This window comes from Phoxinus phoxinus (assembly GCF_949152265.1).
Source record: "Phoxinus phoxinus genome assembly, chromosome: 5".
Classification (NCBI taxonomy): domain Eukaryota; kingdom Metazoa; phylum Chordata; class Actinopteri; order Cypriniformes; family Leuciscidae; genus Phoxinus; species Phoxinus phoxinus.
In genome coordinates, this window is record NC_136880.1 from 9,824,419 (window position 1) to 9,847,198 (window position 22,780).

Genomic DNA, 22,780 nt, shown 5'->3' on the forward strand with positions numbered 1-22,780 from the left:
AATGTACTGTAGAAAACATCGTGTGAACGAGACTTTTATTTTGATATGTGTTGTGACGTCATAATTCTGCACCAGACTTGGTGTGTTTGCTGAGATTTGGCGAGAGAGAGGTGTGTGTTTTGAACCCGAATTGAAGATGTTTAAAACGATTCAGAGCTGGGAGTTTTTCTATGAGAAGTATTGCAACAGCGTAATAACGCCATTTAGCAACAGTAAAGATAAAGAAATGGTGCAACATTGAGTGTTTAAATGATGTTTAAAACGCACCCGTACGAGTTAAAGAAAGAGTGTTTTTCCAGTTAATTATTCTCATCATCTTTAACATGACAAAGCGTTAAAACAAGTAGAAAACACTTAAGGTGAAACAACGACGATCTACTTGACATATAAATATGGAGTTTATTAAAGAGGAGAGTGAAGACATAAGAATTCCAGAACCATGCAGAGTGAAAGATGAAGATGAGGACCAAATAGGTTGGTTTCCACTTTAATTTCTAAGTTTCTCCTTAAGATCTTAAAATATTATTAATTTATCTAAACATCTATAAGATGTTTACAGTCATATAAACTGTAGGGCTGGTATCATTCAAATAATTTCGATACGGATAGGCTAACTTGACTTTGATACCGGTTCCTGAACAATATTTTTAAAAAACAATTTTATGAAATCCATTTTTAACAAGATTACATTGCATATTACCTAAAAAAAATAGATTCATAGATTCATACATTAAAGTCATAATTTCGTTTTTCCTCATTTAATTTAATTGAAAATTAATGCATTTAATTTCCTACTGTAGAGAAATGTTGTCGCACGTTGAAGTCGTGGGTCTTTCATTCGGAGAACTCTCCTCATGTTTGCATAATGATGCATTTAAAAGTTAATGACCAAATACATTGTTATAAAAGTTCACAATGCTTTTTTAGTTAAATATAATGTGGATAACATTTAATACATATATTTTTGCCAGGTTACATAGGCTACTGATTATTAATCAGTAATCACTCAAACCCCTTTATCTTAATAAAGCAATGGGTTGTGGGCAATATTAGCCGTTAGACGGAACTGCACTTCGGATTCTAAATGGAAAAAGTAGACCATCCGGGTAACTTTAGAATACTAATTTTAACATACTATGATTTGGAACACACTAATTCTATTTTCGAAAACTATTTAGGACGGATAGTATGCGAATTATGACACCGCATATGTTTGTATAACGTCTTCGATTCCTCCTTCTACAGCAACTAATGCAGCATGTCAAGCACAAAATGGGATAAAACCACTGATCTAGAGAACTGGATTGCTCATGACTTCATAAACAGCGAAGCCTCCGCACCGCAAAATTGGTATTCCCTAGTGAGCACTGGCGTTCTGTTGAATTAATAGAAAATTATATGATTTTACTAAGAAAACATTTGGGCAATTCCACGCAAATGTCATCCTTACCATGAAAAAATATAATTTTTTTACCTAAAGATCAAAACCCTTTTTAAGTTGTCCATTTAGGTCTGCAATCTACTGTAGTATTAATGTGCTGTATCAGAAATTGTAAGAACATTGCCTTGTTTTTCCACCACATATATGAGAGTAACTTAAATTGTTTATGCATTTAAAGTAAATGCTTAAATTAAAATTTAAACTAACCATATTTCATGCTTTCAAAAGATGGATCAAAGACCCCCTTTTTAAAACTTTAAATTAACATAAAGCATTTTGCAGAAAGATGGAGGCATGCCTGAGAAATAATACACATTTTTTCATAACAGTCCTGCCTGTTGAATTTATAAGGGGTGTAATTAAGAGGTCACGACGCTTCAGTGCTCTGTCATGTCCGTAACGTTTTAAAGATTAAAATATAAAAATTATAAATACAAATAACTTGAAACTTTATATGCAAAGCTAAACTATGTTTATGCTTATTATGATCGACATTTCATCCCACTACTTTGTTCTGAAAAACCATTATAATGCGTTACGGACGCTTCATATTAAATCATATGCATGACTATTGCTGTGAACGGTGTCAGGCTTAGGCCTACCATATATCAGTGCATATCCAATAATCGCAATAATATATGTGCTATGTTTTAAAATGAAAAAATGCCTCAACTTTCAAATTCAGTCGATTTTATAACAAAATTCAAACAATAGAAGCCGCTCTTTAATAGCCTACGGTATATATCTGTATAGCGCCTCAGTGTAAGCGGCGGATAAAGCGCACATGAACCGATCTTCTCTTCCTCTTTGCCTGTTACAGGACAAAATATGAATAACAAAAGGTATATGATACAGCACAACTTACAGAAGAACATGTGTCTTATAGGAATAGGCTAAGCGTTTTTCCCCTCTTGGTTAAAACATGAATAGTCATCATAATGAACTGCACAAACTGGCTGAAAACCGTGTGATCATTTAGACAAAACATAAAGCTCGTTATTGCGAGCGACTCACACTACGGACAATAGTGTCAATCAGTTAACCGGACTGTGGAGAAAAACCTGCGATTTGAGCTCCTATATGATAAACATGAATAGTTGTTAATGTATTATAGCAAGCAGTTATGTTAGTAGGAGAATCATGGTCTCTATATTGAGTCTTGAACAATGCACACGCTTGTCAACATGATGAGAAATAGCCTTATAACCATTTGAAATAGAGCGATTTAGTAGCCTATAATAAAGTTGATTAATTGTGCAATTTTACCAGACTGGTATTAGTGCTGCCGTGATTAGTCGACGGCAATTTTTTAGTCGACGTGTCGTTTTACTATTATTTACTATTATTTACCAATTTATTTTTGGTCTCCCGTCTCAAGCGGCTCATTGTAATTCACCTCCACACACCAGTCTGTGCGCGATGCGCGCCCTGCTGGTTAATCTGCTATCCTTTTCCTTCACGTTCCCGCCCCGCCTTCACTGCTTTGATATGAAAAATTGCAGAGGCAGGTGACGGTGCTTTCACAGTGGGCTTGTTTGCTGCGGTCCGAGCGCAATTGATCCCGGCACCCCCCGCAGCGTTGGTCTTGTTTCACACTCAACTTGATTCTACCGAACCCTGGTGCGTTTGCATCTTACGTCACCGCAAACGTGCACGGCACATGATAGAAAACAGTATGCGGTCAATATATATATTTTTTTATCAATTCTGTGCTATTATGCGCAGCTGAGTGAACAACACAGGTTTACTGTGTGTGTGTGGCACATAAGGTGGCCTTCTGCTGCTTGCAAACAGACACTTAAGGTCACTTAACTTCTTGAACAAGTGCGCACCCGAGTCCGTGTTGCTTTCACATTCACGCGAACCGCGGCACGGGCCCGCAATGCACGCAAGTGTAAACGTGAGCTGCATAGCTGCGTGCCTGCCTGCCTGCTTTCAGTACGATTCATTATTAGGCAGAGCAAAGCGTAGTAGACTAGTCCAGACTCTTTCAATTCCAATTTGAATGATTTTGAATTTGATTAAAATTAAGTTACAGTTTATACAAATTGAAATTCACTTTAAAGAAAGGCTTTCTACAAAACAAACTTAATCTGAAGTGGTCAAAATCATGTCCATTTATTTCCCGATGTATTGCGCATCTTATGATCTTACTCATGCTGTTCACTTTTCATATAATCAACATAGATTAAATAAAAAAATTAAATTATTTTATTTAAACATAAATATGAAACTAAATGCATTTATTTAATGACTTTGCGCAGTGTAATTCACAGAATTACTCAAAAATATTTTGCCACTTCAAAGTTAGAGATTGTTTTTGTCACGTCCGTAACGAATGTGTATTTCCCTCATATTAAATATAAAACGCATAGGCTATGCAGACTGATATTTTTCAAATTTCTGGACTTCTTTATTAAGGGAGTATGATATAAACAGACGTTTCAATATATTGGTATTAAATGCATTTTTGGAGAATTTATATTTCAAGTTTTGACTGCAAATGTCACGTCCATAACGCTGGAATTGCCCATTACCTAATAAGACACTGTTTTTATATCTGAAGTCTCCCTGTACATTCTTACAATGCAAACGTCCTAAGCATGTAAATGGTTATTTATTTAAATTAGGGAATTTCCCTGCTTATTAAAAAGTTTTGTTCATAATCATTACAGTAGTGAACATCAGCTCGGTGGACGGGCAAGACACTTTAGCCATAAGTATTACAAATGTCAAAGTGCGCTGAAATTGGAATAAAGATGTATGCCTTATAACCTGAAATTTAACTTCTAACCTATTCAGACATATAACACTGACTGCTTTATTTCCAAGATGTATGGTAAACTTTGAATTATATAGTGCAATATTACAGAGGCTTTTATTGTAATTTAAACCAAATTCTGCAACTAAACAACATAGATATGTGTTCATGTTTAATATTTCCTCCATAATTAAGTACATTAAATCTATTTTTGTGTTTGGTCCGTTACCTGTGTCAGAAGTGAGCAGTAGGTCCACATCCACGATTTGAATAAATGACTTATCCTCTCTGAAAAGGCCATAAACAATACAGATAACATCTGAAGTAACAATTAGATTATATAGTAAAACTAATTCTGTGAAACGGAGACGCTTCAAATCGGGTGATTATGGGTCAATGTTTTGGCTGTAAATCAATGATGTCCTCTGTTGATAGGGAATAGAAAGATGGCCGCTCGAACACTTCCGTTGGCTTCAACGCCTGATGACGGTTTAAAACGCAATAAGCAATCCAGTCATTTATATAGATCAGTGGATAAAACATGCCTTTCTGTGCGTTAAATAATTGTGCAAATACCACTAAATTGACTAACATAAACCTTAATAAAACACATTTCATGATTTACTTTCTCTTCTCCCATAATTTGTGCGTCTGAAAGGTAAACTCCCACAACTGCATATGCAATAAGTCGCAAAAATAACTGACTCTGTCTTTTCATCACTGCGTGTCTTTAGTAAATTCTGACAGTAGGTTTTAACTCCAAAAGAGTGTTTGTGCTAACGCAAGCTGTTAGTAAATCTGGCCCCTAGTCTTTAGTTATTTGATGTCTGCTGCTTTCTTCCATTAAACTGGTGATCACCTCTATTTCTTGTTTCACCTTTCAGCCTTGAATTGATTTAACCATTTATTATGTTCATTTTAGACCTGATGCTGCTGAAAGAGGAAGGTCAAGAACTTAATGAAGTGGAGGAGAAAAACCATGAGTTCACAAGTGGAGAAAAATCAGTTAGTTGTGCAGAGACTGAAAATAATTCCTCTCAAAAAAGTACTCCGAAAACTGGATCATTCACTTGCCGTCAATGTGGAAAGAGTTTCACGCGTAAAGGACACCTTCATAGTCACTTAAGAATTCATTCTGGAGAGAGTCCCTTCACCTGCCAACAGTGTGGGAAGAGTTTCAACCAAAAAGGAAACCTTAAAAGCCACCTGAGAATCCACACTGGCGAGAGTCCCTTCACCTGCCAACAGTGTGGGAAAAGTTTCACCCAAAAAGGAAACCTTAAAAGCCACATGAGAATTCACACTGGCGAGAGCCTTTTCTACTGCAAACTGTGTGGGAAGAGCTTCACACACAAAGGGAACGTTAGGCACCACATGAGAACTCACACCGGAGAGAAGCCTTTCACATGTAATCAGTGTGGAAAGAAATTCTCTCAAAAAGTAACCCTTAATGGCCACATGAAGATTCACACAAGGGTGAACTGTTTCATATGTCATCAGTGTGGAATGAGTTTCACAGACATGGATCACCTTAACAGGCACCTGATAACTCACACCGGAGAAAAGCCTTTCAAATGCACTCAGTGTGGAAGGAGATTTCGATTAAATAAAAACCTTAAGAGTCACATGAAAATCCACACTGGAGAGAAGCCTTACATGTGCCAATACTGTGGAAAGACTTACGCACACAAAGTAAACCTTAAGGTTCACGTAAGGCTTCACACTGGAGAGCGGCCTTTCATTTGCCCTCAGTGTGGAAAGGGTTTCACACACAAAGGAAATCTTAAGGGTCACATAAGACTTCACACCGGAGAGAAACCTTACACGTGTCCCCAGTGTGGAAAGAGCTTCACTTATCAAAGAAACCTGAACAGTCATTTGCAGATTCATTCTGGTGAGAATCTGCAATGCTCTGAGTGTGGAAAGAGGTTTTCGGAGAGGATCAACTTCATAAATCACCTGCGCATTCACTTTGGAGAAAGGCTGTTTAATTGCGATCACTGTAGTAAAAAATTCCTTTTGCAATCTCACTTAGAGATACACCTGAAAAGTCATGCTGATGAGAGACCCCATTTGTGTTCATTGTGCGGAAAGGGTTTTAAATTGCTTGGCAATTTAAAATCGCACCAGAAAATGCATAGCGGTGTGAATGCCTGTACCAGAGCAAGCTACTTGAAACGGCACCAAATAATCCTTACTGGAGAAAAAACGGACAAGGTTTCACTTAGTGGAAAGCTTTTCACTGCTTCAGAGACTTCAACAAAAGCACAAGAAGGGGTGCATGCTGGAGAAAAACTATACAACTGCTCTTCATGTGGGATGGATTTCAGCACATCCATTTACCTTTTGGCTCATAAAAAGAAGCATTGTCAGACGTAGTCATAAAGAGCAAAGACCTCATTTAAAAGGTGTTTCTCCCAAAAGAGGCTCATTTGATTCAAGTTCTATATTGGAAGCTTCTAAGAGGTTAAAATATTAGTCCAATAAACTTGTCTGGCTGTGCAATACCAAAGTGTTGGTTGGGATGGTTTTTGTTCATGTGGGATTGTGGACTATCATTAGTGTGAAATTAAGCAAGGCAAATTATATCGCAAATATCATAATGGTAATAGTTGAAAATGAAAATAAAATATAAACATGTAAAACAAATTTTTTGTTAAATAATATAAGTACAAACAAAAATAAGAATTAAGGAGTTACATTTAAAAATAGATGAATAAACCACTGGGAGAAAATATATATAAGGACATGAAGTGAATTAAATTATGCAGATTACACAGTAATCTTTTTTTTTTCTTCCAATTAGTGATTTTGCTAAGTGATATAATGTGATATAATATCTTTAGTAACTGTTATCTTTTATTTTGTGTTAATTTACAGAGTTTACACAAAAATGTCTTGGTGATTTATGAAGCATTTTGCTTTTGGTTGTTTGTTGAACAGACTTGGCCTCTATGTTAAAGTACTGTAGCTAGGTGATAGTTAGCCCTATGTTGTAATTTATATGAACTACTTAACAGCTAGCAGATGTTTAGTTAAGCCAGTCTGTCTGCGTCCTGACCTGGGCCCTGGTATGTACTAACACTACTTTGCACTTACACTAAAAAGCCACATTTCTAGAGCGAAGACCAATGCCTTCCCATGAGGGATGGAGACGTCTTACTTTAGCTAGTCAGGTCTACCCCAAAATTATATATGAATCCTACCCTATTCTGTATTTCAGCTTTGTCAGTACGCAATGTTTTAGTATGAATTCAATGCAAGTCTTTGTACATGAGGCCCCTGGTAACTACAGACCAGTCTCTATTTTATGCACAGTATCAAAAATATTTGAAAGGTTGGTCAATGAGCAATTTAATGAATACATGAATAAAAACAACTTCACGTTGTTCATCATGCCTACTCTATCCGACATAATACACAGGGAAATAGATAATGGACATCTCCACGGAATGGTGTTATTGGATCTTCAAAAGGCATTTGATCTGATGAATCATGACAGACTGATTGCCAAACTTGAGGCCAGACAGCTCCACCTGTAGATGGTTTAGATCTTACCTATTAGGCAGTGTTGTGCATGAACGCGTTCAATGAACGACGTTCAATGAACTCGTTCATATTTTCGCCGAACGCTGAACTGAACGAATCACTTTTCATACAATGAGCGTGAACGAGAGCGGCGCTCACTCTGGCAGGAATGAGCAGCACGCGCAGTTCACGTTCACGCTCACGCTCATTTGAAAAGTCAGGTTTTACCAGGGCTTAATTTGAGCCGGAACATGTTCCGTCACCTCCGACATTGGATCTGGAACCTTTTTTATTGGATCCGGCACCTCCTGTGTCACTAAAATGAATTGCTTAAATGAAAATAAATAAATTACTGTTTGTGTAGTGTTCAATGTTTGTGACACACTGTTGCTGTTAGCCTCGATCGTTTCACTCAGGGGAAAAATGTCAAAAAGACAGGAAAGTTTGCTTAACTTTTTCTAATACGCTGGACAGTCAGATCCCAAACAAGCAAAAACCGTTTCCGCTGATCAAAAAGGAGACCACGGTGGACACAGTAGCCTAGTATCGATATCTCGTTATTTCGACATAATAAGGGGACATTCTAATCTGCATTAAGCCACATTAAGCGTTCGTATAGCCTAATGGTTTTCTATGGGAGGAAAATGCTTAACCGTTCATATTATGGGCTCATATGATTTTTATATCATAGTAGCCTATTTGTTAGGATTTTAGTATCATAATGATTAGGCTTATAAATGCACGCACAATTATCCGTGAACTTGATTTGAACAAATGCCTTTCAACACGTGCAAAATTCAGAATTAAATTAATGTGCAGAAATTTGTACAAATAGAGAGTAGGCTATGTAGGCCTACTATACTGTTGTAGCCATTTAAAAAAGCGCGTTTCATATTTGTTAAAATATTATTATGTTATTTTATTTTTTTTTCATTTAGGCTATGTTGATTTATGAAAAGTGAACAGCACGACCGAGATAGGATGCGCAATATGAGACATGGTTGGAGCGGGTCAGACATGATTTTGACCGTTGAAGTTGTTATAGAAAGCCTTTCTTTAAAGTGAATTTCGTTTTGTATAAATTGTATCTTAATTTTAATAAATTTTTCATCAACCAATTGCCTGTATTTAATGAATAGGCCGACGAAACAAATATAACGGAGGCGCCCGCGCGCTCACTTGTATTGCACGTGAACTAGTCTAGAGCACATCCTAACTTAACGAAACTCAGTGTATGCCTCACACAGACATGACAAATACATCAAATACACAAAGCTTGAGATGTTTTTAAACGAAATAATTCAAAAAGAAAAAGGCTACTCTCTGATAATCCATTATTAGGCTTATTTATGTGCATTTCTCTCTATAAGCGCGTTCACACGGAGATGGCGATCGTCAACTTTATCTTTGCAGCCGAGTCGACACTTTTAGAGAAAACACTTGTTTATTAATAAAAATCAATACACGCGTCACCGGATTTACAGATGCACGCACACATATTATTTCGAAATAACGAGATACTGTGTTGAGATAACATTATTATTAATAATAGTCTACATCTTTGTTAAAAGAATTTTAAAAAATGAACGTGAACTAGTTCATTTTTAGATATGTGAACTTAGTTCATTTAAAAAAAAAAGAACTATGAACATGAACTAGTTCATTATCATCTGTGTGAACTGAACTTTGAGCTAGTTCTTTTTAAGTATGAACGGGCACAACACTGCTATTAGGGAGGGAACAATTGGTGGTCTTAAGGGGAGTACTGTCAGCCCCTTGTATAGTTGAATGTGGAGTTCCACAAGGAAGTATCCTCGGACCGGCCTTATTTTTATCATATATTAATGATATGGCACACTCCTGTTCATGTGCACTATTTTGTGACTCTGCACTTTTAATGTCTCATAAACAATAATCCACTCTAGAGAGTAACCTGAGCTCTGAGCTATCTCCTGTAAACAACTGGCTGATTGACAATATGCTGTCACTACATTTTAATAAGATTGTGTTATCTTATCAAAATGAGCCTACTCGGAACATTCCCATAACCTTAAGGGGAACGTTCTATTTATGTTAAGAAAACTTTCTTGGATAACTAATAGGGAACGTTCCTAGAAGGTTCCCAGATTGTTCTCCTAACCTCTACATTCTGATGTCTGTACACATAAATAATCAGTCAACAAGCCACTTCTTTACATAGTTTATTGTTCATAAAACATAAAAATCTTATGAACCATGAATTAAATATTATAAAAAATTCAATATAACTTGCATTTAAAGAAACTATCTCAATCTCTAAAATGAGAAATGAACATTTTAAACAACGAACTTATTTTAAACAACAAACAACATCAAACAAAATCTACATCAATAGGTATGAAAATGTGGAATAATGAATTGCTGTGTGTGCAATAATGAAGTTTACTTTCTAAGTTACAAGTTTAGATTTAAGGCCACTCATCACTAGATGCCGTTGTAAAGTTACAAACCTTATTAAAACTAATATCAGCCTATAAACCATGTCAAAAATGACATGATAAAATTTTATTTTGCATGAGGTACATTAAATCATTGAAAATTAAAACAAAACTGACACGATTGCTTACCATTTTAAATGCCTGTGTGGGGCGAATTGTAGGACCATTGAAATGAGGTCTTTAATCTCACTGCCTTTAGAGACTTGTACAACTTCTGCATTGCCCCTTAGATATAGGAATCATATTATGTAAACATTGTAGCTATTAATTGGCTATTAAAGGATGACTGATAACTTCCCTATGATAATGTTACACATCTTCATGTGTTGGAAGGGTAGTTTGCCTTTTTTCCCTTTAAGGCCCTTTAAGGCTGGCATATGCATGTACGTACAATATGCATGCATGTTTGTCTGTTTTATTGATTTAATCTAACCTCAATTTTTTTTAAAAAGATACTTTGCATGGTTTCACAGACAGGTCTTTGATTAATCCAGGATTAAGCTATACATTAATTAGGACATTTAATTAGTTTTTTTAAAGGGGTGGTAAAATGCCATTTTCACAAGATGTAAAATAAATCTCTGATGTCCCCAGAGTGTGTGTGTGTGTGTGTGTGTGTGTGTGTGTGTGTGTGTGTGTGTGTGTGTGTGTGTGTGTGTGTGTGTGTGTGTGTGTGTGTGTGTGTGTGTGTGTGTGTGTGTGTAAAGTTTTAGCACAAAATACCTCACAGATATTTTTATATAGCATGTTTAAATTGTCATTTTTGAGAATTTGCAAAAACGCACCGTTTTGTGCCTGGCCCTTTAAATGCAAATGAGCTGCTGCAGAGGGCGGGGTTTCAAGAGCTCCCATGTGTTAGCAGCATAGACGGTAGGCTATATAAGATGGACACAGCGACCCCATAGCGTCAGGCGTACTGCGCTGTCTCAAACTGAGCTTGATGAAGTAGATGTGACGTGCGCAAGTCTTCTAGTAGCTGTGATGAGAGAAATCAGAAGAGACGGCGAGTAGGAGCAACTTTTGGTAAGTATTCTGATTAATTATTTTGTAGTTTTGCATAGTATGTTTTTATTTTAAAATGTAACGCCAGTATACTATATTAAGTTAATGCATAATATTAAGAAGCTATGTAAAATTATATGCAAGAACTTGTGATATGAATTACCCAATAGGTAAGGAGATAACATACTAGGCACAGGCTAATTATTTCAAACTAAATGCTAGTTAACATTAGTAATTTAACTTAAACAGCTAAGTTAATGTAAGTAGAATGTAAGTTAAATGGGTCATATTTATTTAACCGCCCAGGGAGCGCATATTTTAATTATAATTTAAGCACGGTGAAATTAGGCATTGGTAAAGATAACATGCTTGCTGGGCACATAATTAACATTACTCGATGCACATGATGTTGTATAACGTTAATGGCATGGTTAAAGGCTATATTGCAGGTTAGAGTACCCAGTGAGCCAATGTATAGAAAAATTATGTAGGAACTATATTTAAATATAAACATATACTTATAAAACGCTATTTAGGCTTCTGGAGTCGTTTTTTTGTGAGAAAATGTTACTTCCGCATTTGAAAACCGCCAAACCGGAAGTGATGTAACATGAGGGAGAGCGGTCAAAGTAAACAATAGGAAAGCAATGGATCGCAATGACAGTTCGGACGCTGAGGAAATTGTAGCCTAAATGTTTACTCGTATGACAGACCTCAGCCATATAATTATGTGCCTGATATGAAGCCAAGACAGTAGACAGGCCAGGATTAGACAAAACAACGGTCAGAGGAGACACATTGAGCTGTGGTGTGAGGAGAACAGGGCAGGAGTCTCGGTGAGAGAACAGTGTTAGCTTATAGATGTATTCACGTTAGCCGACGATATGTATAACACTATGCTCAGATCACAATATTGTACAGATTATTATCATGTATCAGGCAAAAGTAAAGCTATTATTTAGACCCTTACCTGCATGTGTTGTGTATGTCAGCCATTAGGAGACCGTTTCAAGAGGAAAAGGGACTTTATAAAGGCTTTGAATAGCCCCATTTGGTGACAATGAACAGAGATGGGACCAAGTCACACATGTGCAAGTCTCAAGTAAGTCTCAAGTCTTAACCTTCAAGTCTCAAGTAAGTCCCAAGTCTTAACCTTCAAGTCTCAAGTAAGTCCCAAGTATTTTTTTTCTTGGGCAAGTCAAGTCAAGTCACAGGCTATGTCAAGTCAAGTCCTGTAGTAAGTCAAGTCCAAGTCAAGTCACCTTATTATTGTAATTTTAACTGCAGAATCTGATCTTAATAAAGTGAAAAGACAAGATATAAGTAACTGTCAGTAAATGACAATAATTTGGATTTGCATTGTAAATACTCATGTTCAGTAAAATACATCATGCAATCAAACAAAATTGTAACTTTTTCACTTCTGCCAACAGTGTTTGAAATGTTTTCAATTTTCAACATTGAGTCCATAAAACAAATAACAGCTTAACATCCTAACAGACTCCTCTCTGAACACCTCCCTCTCTCTCAAACACAGTTTACGTACAACATTAAACTTGGTTACATTTCTCCTCCCTCTCCCTCTCTCTCTCTCTCTCTCTCTCTCTCTCTCTCTCACACACTCACACACACACTCTCACTCACTCACTCTCACACACACTCTCTCTTTCACACACACACTCATCTCATCGGTTATTGGTTGGAACACTTTATTTTGCCTTTGAGTCGTTGGTTAACACTTGTTGGTAGCAATTGTTTTTATGTACAGATCTCGGAGCCTAGGAGACGCGTTTTTTTTGACGGCATGATCATGGGGCGGGCATCTAGCGGATCGTTAGGAAAGATTAGATGAATATGATTATTTATGTTTGGGCCTTTTTTTGGCCTGAAATCGCTGATACAACCTTTAATGGCTACTTTAGCTATTATTACATTAGCTAACTAGCAACTAACCAGATAAAATTAACAAATTGACAAGCACTAACCGGGCAGAATGGCTCTTAAATGACAGACGAAATTGGAGGTGTTGTCTGGCTGTCCGCGATGTTAATGTTGTATGTCTTGCAAAGCGCTGTTTGTCTTTTGCCATCTTGTGAATAATTCTTGAAGCCGAAAGCGATGACCCGATCGGTACCCCTCCGGCTGACATGTTGATCTGATCTAAGTGGGCGTGGTGTGCGTAAAGTACGAGAGGGCATGACTGATGTCGTGATCCAGTCATGACAACGCTATTCTCAGCCTGCGCTCCAGCTGGATCAACTTTATTTTTTAAAATAATTTATAGATTTTACATTTAAACTGAAAACATGATGTGATTAACACTCAAGTCATTCAAGTCTTTGTGTCTCAAGTCAAGTCCCGAGTCTTTAACTTCCAAGTCCGAGTCAAGTCTCAAGTATTTTATTTTTTTGTCAAGTCACAAGTCATAAAAATAGCGACTCGAGTCCAAGTCACAAGTCCCCATGTCTGACAATGAATACAAAAATAATCACAATCACAACTGTCTTACTGTATAAAAACTTTATATGTAGAAACAGCCAACACAAACATAAAAATTCGGAGTATAGATTGAAAATGAACTTAATATATTATATTTATAATAATAAGTGTCGGCTGTAGACTAATAACAAACGCATAAATGCATTACATTACAAGTTTATGTAGGATATATATGTTAATTAAATGAAGACAAGGCACATTAAGACAGGTACATATGTAAGCATTTTGTAAAACAGATGTACAATAAGTGATCTCCGGATCCATGAGCGTCATGTTTCCCGCCGGCGGCCGAAACACAATCTGACGGCGGACCGGGCGACCCGATGAAGGAATCCGGGACAGTGAACACATATCGCCGTCATCATATAACTCCATGTCGCCGAGATTTTAATAATCCGGTCTTTAGTGAACGCTACACACTACCGCGTTTTTCAAAGCAGATGCAGAAGTGAAGTCCCGTCTCTTACTCTGCACCAAACGCGCACGGGAGATAGCACCATCCTTTTTCTTGTTCGAATTCTTCCGAAACCTGTGGACTCGATGTCCTGACAGGCCATAATTCACAATCATTTACCACGACGATGATTAATTGAAATACAATAACCACCGAAAACACACTGAATCACGACCGCTCCAACTGAATACCAGCCTACTCTGCACTGAGCAAACGCAGAGCCTGGCGGCAAACGACTCCCTGTCGTGACGTAATATGACGCGATGGTGGGAAAAAAAAGTTTTTTCAACACGGTCAAGGAAACGGTCACGTTTTCTACAAAATTTGTGCCTTTATGTCTTGCAAAACATTTAAAATCCTGCATTTACTTTTCATATGGTATTTTCATACAAGGTTATATATTAATTTTGAAGAAAAAAAACCCCTGCAAGATGCCCTTTAACATTAGACTCTTCACTCCCGCCAGATTTTGCTGGTGGACTTGCATGCACCGATGGCACCGCTTCTTTTGCCAGCCTAATCCACTCTCTTCGTCGAAATCCCATGCGAAATTCCATAAGATCTCCTTGGTTGGAGCTGTCCGGTGTGAAGTGTTACATACCACCGTGTGTCTTGTCACCGAGGAGGCAGCGAAATTGCTTCTCTTTGCCTGGACGAAACGTATCCAAGCACGGAAATCTTTGTGTTTCTTGTTTGGAAATCGGTGGACCCGATGACCAGACAAGTTGGAGTTGTTGCATCCAAAACAAACACAAGAATTCACCATTGTGACAGACAACTCAAACCTACTCAACTATAATGATAACGACAATCTCTCTTTTCTGTTACCACCTCTCAGACTACGTAAACCCCCACTGAGAACCAGGGCAGCAGCGCCTATGTTTGCCTGTCGTTACGTCATATGACGCGTTCTCTAGGAAAAGGGCGGTTTTTGGTAGCCTAGCTCAGAATAGGTACACTTTTTTCTTAATTTCTGCCCGTGGGTGTTGTAAAACATATGTATTCTTATGTATGTCTTTTTTAATTTACATTTTCATACAAGATTCTGTATAAATTAAGTTATACAATTAAATTGAAAGATGGGCTTTAATGGTCGCCGAATATAACCACAAAATGGCGCGTTAACTATTATCTACATCGCAAGAAAAATGGATGAATCAGTCATAAAAAAGTTATTCAGTAAATCGCTTTATACAAAAGCGTCTGCTTTGGCCTGTTAAATAACATATAGATAATAGATGGACAATAACGAATGTCATTAATAACATCTATAACTAATGGTTGCCCTTTTCATTTTTCTTTCCTCGTAGGTTCAAATACTATTGTTTAAACTGCACAGCTGCACTGTTATGGCTAACAACAAAGGTAAGTAGCTATAGTATCATTTAGAAATATATTATAAAATATGAAAAGCAACACATTGACCGTAAGAGAGAATAAAATAATAAATGAACCTTGTGTAATACCTATATTGTTATATTAGTATTTCAATTAACAGATAAGAGCAATTAATTTGTGTTTTATTGTATATCTGCATAACTTTTTTTTTTTTTTGTTCGGATAGACAGAAATGTAGGTCTTTAGTTTAATACATTATCACATTGGTAGACATATAACACTTTTCAATAGTCACTGCTCTTTCTCCCCTCACCCTTTCTCCCCTCCGTGCCATTTATGTATCACCCTAGCCACCCCCCCCCCCTTCAAAAATTAGATTTTTAGAATTATTATTATTTTTTTAATTGTTTTTATTTGTGTTTGTTTTCAATAAAGAAATATTTATTATCCAAATGATTGAATATTTATTATCAAAACACACAGTAGACACTTCAAGTAGACATACTTTGACAGAAATGTCATGTGGTTTTATTACTTATGGTTTAGAACTTCGTAATGATACATATTCAAAGTCAGTGGCCTACACAGTGAATATTGATAAGGGAGGTGTCAAGACACCATTAGATTAGATTTATCTTTATTGTCAATGTGTAGAGTACAAGTACAGAGACAATTCAATGCAGTTAGTGTCTACCAGAAGTGCAAAAAAAAGCACAGTATAGACGGGTCGTGTAGTATAAAAAGTAAATGACGTAGACAGTAGTATACAGTTAACCTAGTGGTATGGTTTACAGTAAGGATATGTGAAGTGTATTAACGGTAGCATTATAAGAGCAGAACCACATGGTCAAAGTCAAAGCGTTTATTGTCATATGCACAGTGAGGAAAAATACATTTCCCTGTACAATGAAATTCTTTCTTTGCCGTCCACATTGAATGCCCAGACAAGTGCAAAGTATGGTAAAAACACAGACACACACACACAAACAAAGTAAAAAAAAAAGATAAGAATTAGACTATGAAAATATTAAAATATAGTACGTCTATATATGCAATGTGCAAAGTGCAGCTCCATGATAATCCCAGAAATAACATCAGCAGATGTGCAGTATGAACAATATAGACAGATATGTACAGTATGTATAGATATATGTGCAGTTTAATAACAGTAACATTTTAAGAGTTGTGTGAGTGCGGGTGGGTGGGGGGTGGCACAACGTTGATGGCTAGCTCCTTGTTGCCCCTGTCAAAGCAGCCCCATGGACGTGGTTCAGCTCATCAGAAGGTGACGGTGGGCTTCCTCTGAACCTGCTGGTTCGGGTGAATTGAGACCTGTAACGCATCCTGGAGGGGAATGGGGTGAACACTGGGTGAACAGTCTGGTTGAGGTGAGATCCGTCTTTGGTGATGCTGTGCGCCTTACTCAAGCATCGCTTGCCCTGGATGGCCTTAATGGAGGAGTGTGAGGAAGCAGTGATGCATTGGGCAGTTTTCACCACCCTCTGCAGTGTGTTCTGGTCAGAGGCATAGTAGCTGCCATACCATACTGTGACACAATTGGTGAGGATGCTCTCGATGCTGCAGCGGTAGAAGTTCACCAGGATCTATTACACCTGTAATAGCAATGACATAATAATAACATAGCTGAGAAAATAATTCACCTCACTTAATTGCTTTGGTCTGATAGGTGGCTGTAAACATGTTGGCTATATATAATACAGACAGTGTTTGGAATAACGGCCCCTGGCTCACAGCTAGTGAGGAGGTGGGTTAATAACGATGTAAGCGATTATGATTGGCTAAGGCAGAGTCATGTTTCATGGTAGCCAATCAGAGACAGTGTTTTTACACACATGCCAGCACACGCGCCAGGCGCGTAAGGCGCCACACACACACACACACACACACACACACACACACACACACACACACACAACCGCTAAACAGATTTGACGGAGCAGCAGAGATAGCGAGTCAGGAGCAATCCGATGAAAAGTTGGTGGAGATATAAGCACTACTTCAAATTCATTGTGGTCAAAGGCAAGAACGTGCATGTAATGTGTACATTATGTCCAGGAGCTAAGATTTTGTCGACATCCGTTGTAAGCAACTCTAATTTAATGAAGCATCTCACATTGACACGCGCATCTACAAAGCTAGTGGCAAAAAACACAGATACCTCCACCACAGATGCGAGTTCGCCAGGTTGTTTTCTTGACCAGTTGTCTCAGGTTGAGAGAGTTTGATTTAATTTGCTAGAGTTATGCACTTTATATGGTGTAACTGTTTACTTTTCTTACAAAGATAATACTTGAAGTGCAGGATAAACCTCTTGCTGTCAGTCGACGTGCAATAAATATCGAAAGTTATGTACAAACACCCGTCTGTTCTACTCATTTCAACTGACGTGAAAACTGCTCACAAAAAATCCAAAATTCTTTGGATTATAGCAACTTTTTTTTTTAACAGTAACGCAAATAGTTACTTTCCCTGGTAACGAGTTACTTTTATTATAGAGTAATTCAGTTACTAACTCAGTTACTTTTTGGAACAAGTAGTGAGTAACTATAACTAATTACTTTTTAAAAGTAACGTTCCCAACACTGAATACAGAACACACAGATGTTGTCTGAGTTACCGTACTTAACTTGGCTTAACAGCCAAGTGACTAAGTATAACTAAACTTTGTATGTGCGCTGCCTTCACTGTCCTCAATCTGAGTTAAAAGTTCTTTCATACTTAGCAGTGTTTGTTACTGAAAAAACTTGGAAACAGCAACCACCAGCATGTCTGAAAAAGAGAAAAGATGACCAGCATCTTGGCTTTAACTCTCAATATCTAGCCTGGCTTAGTTAGAAGCCCACTCACCACGTCAAGTTGCAGGCTCAGAGTAGGTAGACAGGACAAGACAAACGTCACAAACAGACAACACTGAAACATTTGAACATTTGAGTGTAACATTTGAACAGAACGTACTGTATAATCACAAAAAATAACAGTTTAACCTTAAAACTTCATGTAACTGGTTGATAGCATTTGAGTAACAGCGAACAAAAATATGTTACTGAGAGGTTTTTCTCATGTGCGTGTAAAGGCAGGTTTCTCACAGCAAGTGAGAAGCGTGTCAGCTGAATGTATGTAAAGTCAGGTTTATTCAGCAAATGCTTATGCCCCGTTGATGCAGGCTCTAAGCAAAGCAAGTGTGAGCGATGTATGAACATACTGTATGTAAAGTCAGGTTTATTAACCAAATGCTAATGCTTAAGCAAGTGTGAGTGATAAATGAACAAAGGTAAAGACAGGTTCTCACAGCAAATGCTTATGCCCCATTGATGTGGGCTCTAAACAAAGCAAGTGTGAGCGATACACAGAAAGTGCTGTAAAAATTATTCGAACAGGAAGATGTGCACTAAAAACCCCATACTATTGGTGATGGAAAAGTATTAATTTGTTCATCCTCCTCCTCACAAGAGCCCCTGTTACTTTCTCAGTTTCTCGCCTTGCCAAATGATGAAGGCGTATCTTGCAGTACATGGAGGCTGCCATCTTAACCAGGGTGTGAACATGATTGTCCTCAACACTGGTCTCAAACATGTGGTTTTGCAACTCTGAAAAAATATTCTTGTCTGCACAATCACTCAGAACCTGAATTATAATGGCAGCTGTCACTCCTTTTCCTTGAGGAAGCTTTCCTCCACTGGTGTTCAGAAGTCTTTGAAAGCACCTTTCAGAGGCTTTACACACCTCCACAATGCTTGTTGATGGATTCTGTAAGCCTCCCCTGTTCTTCAGGAAGAAGCATGCATGCTGGAATCAAAACTCAGTGCAAGAGAACAGGGCATGCACAAGATTTTTCTCCATCTTTTTCACCACAAATCCGGCAATGTAATGGATAGCGGCGTCCTTGAACTCGGATATTGAATCGACATACGGTAGGTAGGATGCTGTAGTCGTGGTCAGAATTCAGAGGGAGTGCTGGTGTGACATCAAATTGACGAGAAGTTGGACCAACTGTCACTGCCAACATGTTGGTTCCATCTCTAATGAGACAGTTCCCTGTTCCATTTTTCACTTGATGTCTCACTAGGAGGTGTTTGTACGCAGCTTTGAACTGTTGGGTTGTTGTTGTAGCCTCCGCGTGCCCTAACTGCAGAAAAGAACAGCTCAAGATGATCCTGACTGAGTTTGTAAGTGAGGAGATACTTACAAGGTGCATCCTGTGCTTCAACCAGCTCTTTAAAAATGTTGGAAATGCTTCTGGAGCTGGCAACAAATCCAATGGGACCCGTTTTCCTAGGACCTGCATAAAGATGTCTCCCAGAGCTATCTCTGAGCTGCAGAAGGAACTTTTCAGCTCTCTCCAACAGACTCAGCATGTGAAGTTTGTTATAACTTCTCAAAGGAGCTTTGGAACCCTTTGCCAGAGGGTTCCTGCTGTTGAGAACATCAAAAGCTAAATCGATTGTTCTCAGAAATTCAACGGTTTCCTCAGAACCATGAAACTGAGGCCAGTGAAGCTCCTTGTTGCAGAATTCAAGAGCATCTGCAACACTGCTGCTGAAAACTTGAGCAGCAAGATTTACCTTCATCTTCTGATTTCTCCACAGAATATGTGCCATCTTCAGCTTATTACCCAGCCTCAAGCCCTCAGTCTCCTGAAGTTTGTTGAGGTCTTCTAGGTATTGCCACCTAATCTTTTTGCCACTGCCTGTCTGGAAAACACATCCATCAGCAAAAGCGTTCCTCAAGAGTTTCATCATGTGACACACGTCAAAAACAACATGTACAGCCTGCATTGGATTTGCAGGTTGAGGAAAAAATGGCCTCATGTTTCCAACTGTGATATTGGCTCCAAGAGCCTGCATCATGGTGAAGTGACAAGACGGCCCATCACATGTCAGGGAAATAACGTGCACTCTAATGTCATGCAGCTTGCAAAGACACTATGTGACAATATTTGCTCTCTCTTGTCCGCTTAACCCGTCAAGGAGAAAGTAAGCCACAGGGATTTTCCAAGATCCATTAACAGCTACAACCATAAGGACCAATGCATCCTTGTCTACTGGCAAAGAGTCATCAACTTTGCCAAATCCTATATCAACATACTCATGGAATTTCCATTCAGCATATTCAAAATGCTTTCTGATGGCCATCTCATCCATCATAAGAGCACAAACAGTCTCCTTACCATCTTTCCTTCCTTCCTCGACATGGGATTGGAGGGCAGCGAATGATGCCTCTGTAAAGCCAGGGTCTGCAGGAATGCTGCTGTACCAAGACCTGATTGTTTGAGGATGAGGAAGAACACAATCAAAGCTATCACGAACAAACTGATAAGCTTTTGCAGAGTAGAAATGGAGAGTCATGGCAAAAGATCTCAAATTATCAGAGATTCTTTGAGATTTAGTGTTGCACTTGGTCCTTGTAAGAATTTCTTTAGCAACACCGCTAAAAGAAGCCTCCAGCATATCAGCAGAGCTGGTGGCAGCTTCTCTTTCAGATCAGTGACAACTGAAGAGAGAGACTTCACTTTCTGTTTCAGTCTTCTGACTCTCTGCGCTTGAAGCTTCAAATTTTTCTTGTAAGGATGCCGCAAGCTACTTTGAACAAATGACACCTTCCTCTTTAGAGGACTGTGGGATTTTGTCAGTGTGTATGCACCATGATCTGCAGAATGGCTATGGCTGCAGCTGGCTACACTCATCTTGAACTGTCTGTGGTTCACTGTGAGTGCAACTGATGTAATCATGGTCATGACTGAAGTTCCTACGTTTATCAGCTTGTGTGTCAGAGTCAGTCTTACTAGCCGTTGTGTTCTTACCGACTCTGGTGTGCCTCACCTTGACCTTCACCTGGCAATGGGGGTAGAAGATGGTTGGCACCGCGTCTGGTTTAAGGGTGTTTCGTCCCTGGACAGGGATGAAACAGTCCTGTGTGAAGTGAAGGGAGCAGAGGCGGGAATACTTGTTTGGTGTCCAGCTCTTTCTCTTGACATTGTGTATCCACTGCTGCAACCTGTCTTTATCATAGAAGGGGAACCTGACAAGAAAAAAAAGCATATCACATTGTTCAAGAAAATGAATTCAATGGAAATTAATGTAATTTTCATTTAATGAATGTCATGCCATTCATTTCATCAAATGACTTTAATGGAAATTAAACCAAAAGGATGAGTAGTGATGGATTTTTTTTCTCAAAGAATCTGCATGCCATGCTACCCTAAAATGATCTCACTACCCCCCACCCCAGTTGAGAATCAATTGCAGTGACAATGCATAAGCTGATCTGTCACTCACATCCAACCAAAACAATAAAATGTGGCTGTGGTGGTATATTTAAATTGGTAAAAAAACATTCAACTGGGCACTATAGGCTTTTGTATGACACACACAAACACACACATTATGCACATACACTCCCTATATTCACAAATATTTTATTGTTGAAGCCATTCATTGAAAATAAACCTGTTGTTGTGGTATATCACTTGGAGTACCCTTTTTGTGATTGGTTTCTGAATTGCAGGTGTTTGATTTTGGAGATGAGGTCATGACTGCAGCTGCTGATGAGGCCGAAACCAGCACATCCAGTTCAAGTAGACTTTGTCTAGTTAATTTTAATTAACACTATTTTATATAACCTCTATATTGACACGGCTTTTTTGAAGGTTGTTGGTTTTTCTTGTTGCCTTTTTGTGCACTTGAGCTTAACTGAGAGTTTGTAGACGTTTAAGGCTGTTGTCGACTTTGATTTATTGCAATATTGATTATTCAAATAATCATAATCTTGCATTTTACTGATGGAGACAGTGGACTTACCTGAAAAAGCTTAACTTTGAAGAGCCTTGTCTCTTAGAACACATGTATGCTACACAGCAAAACATTTTCGCACGAGGGACAATACGCTAGCAACAAGTAAATTGAAGTAAATGGGAAGTTGAAATCACGAGAGAGAAAAAGGCAACAAACAGTTAACACACTGAATTAACAAAATACCACCTATAACACAATACTTGTCTTGAATGATGATCAGAAGTTTCCAAGGTCGAAGTATCATGGCTATCCAGAAATAAGGGCTTTGACTAACCAGGTGTTATCATAAAGCGCAAGAAAGCTGATCTTGAACGGCCAATGATGCATCAGAGTGAACTCACATTGATGTTTGTTTGTGTGTGTGTGTTTTGGAAATCAAATCGTATAGTATACTAATAACATAAAAATGTATATTAATATATTACAGTAATATTAATATAACATTAAAACAGTATAGGCTTGACAAAA

General features: G+C 38.1%; 1 protein-coding gene and 1 long non-coding RNA gene across 2 annotated transcripts; both read left to right on the plus strand.

The window, feature by feature from the left end:
- The first annotated feature begins 52 nt into the window (after nt 1-52).
- On the plus strand, nt 53-8,846 carry LOC306998508 (uncharacterized protein). The gene is made up of 2 exons (XM_079612659.1): nt 53-474; nt 5,125-8,846. The coding sequence occupies exons 1-2, from the start codon at nt 393-395 to the stop codon at nt 6,579-6,581; spliced, it is 1,539 nt and encodes a 512-aa protein (XP_079468785.1). The 5' UTR covers nt 53-392; the 3' UTR covers nt 6,582-8,846.
- Nucleotides 8,847-11,048: 2,202 nt separating this feature from the next.
- Nucleotides 11,049-15,853, plus strand: LOC306999293. The gene is made up of 3 exons (XR_013797815.1): nt 11,049-11,230; nt 12,202-12,311; nt 15,473-15,853. It is a non-coding gene; the product is annotated as an uncharacterized lncRNA (long non-coding RNA).
- Nucleotides 15,854-22,780: the final 6,927 nt, after the last annotated feature.

Excerpts from the sequence above, each read along its gene's own strand:
- LOC306998508 (XM_079612659.1), top strand. The coding sequence starts at position 393 with ATGGAGTTTATTAAAGAGGAGAGTGAAGACATAAGAATTCCAGAACCA. Across the intron at positions 475-5,124 it reads TGAAGATGAGGACCAAATAG|ACCTGATGCTGCTGAAAGAG; the intron begins GTTGGTTTCCAC and ends TGTTCATTTTAG.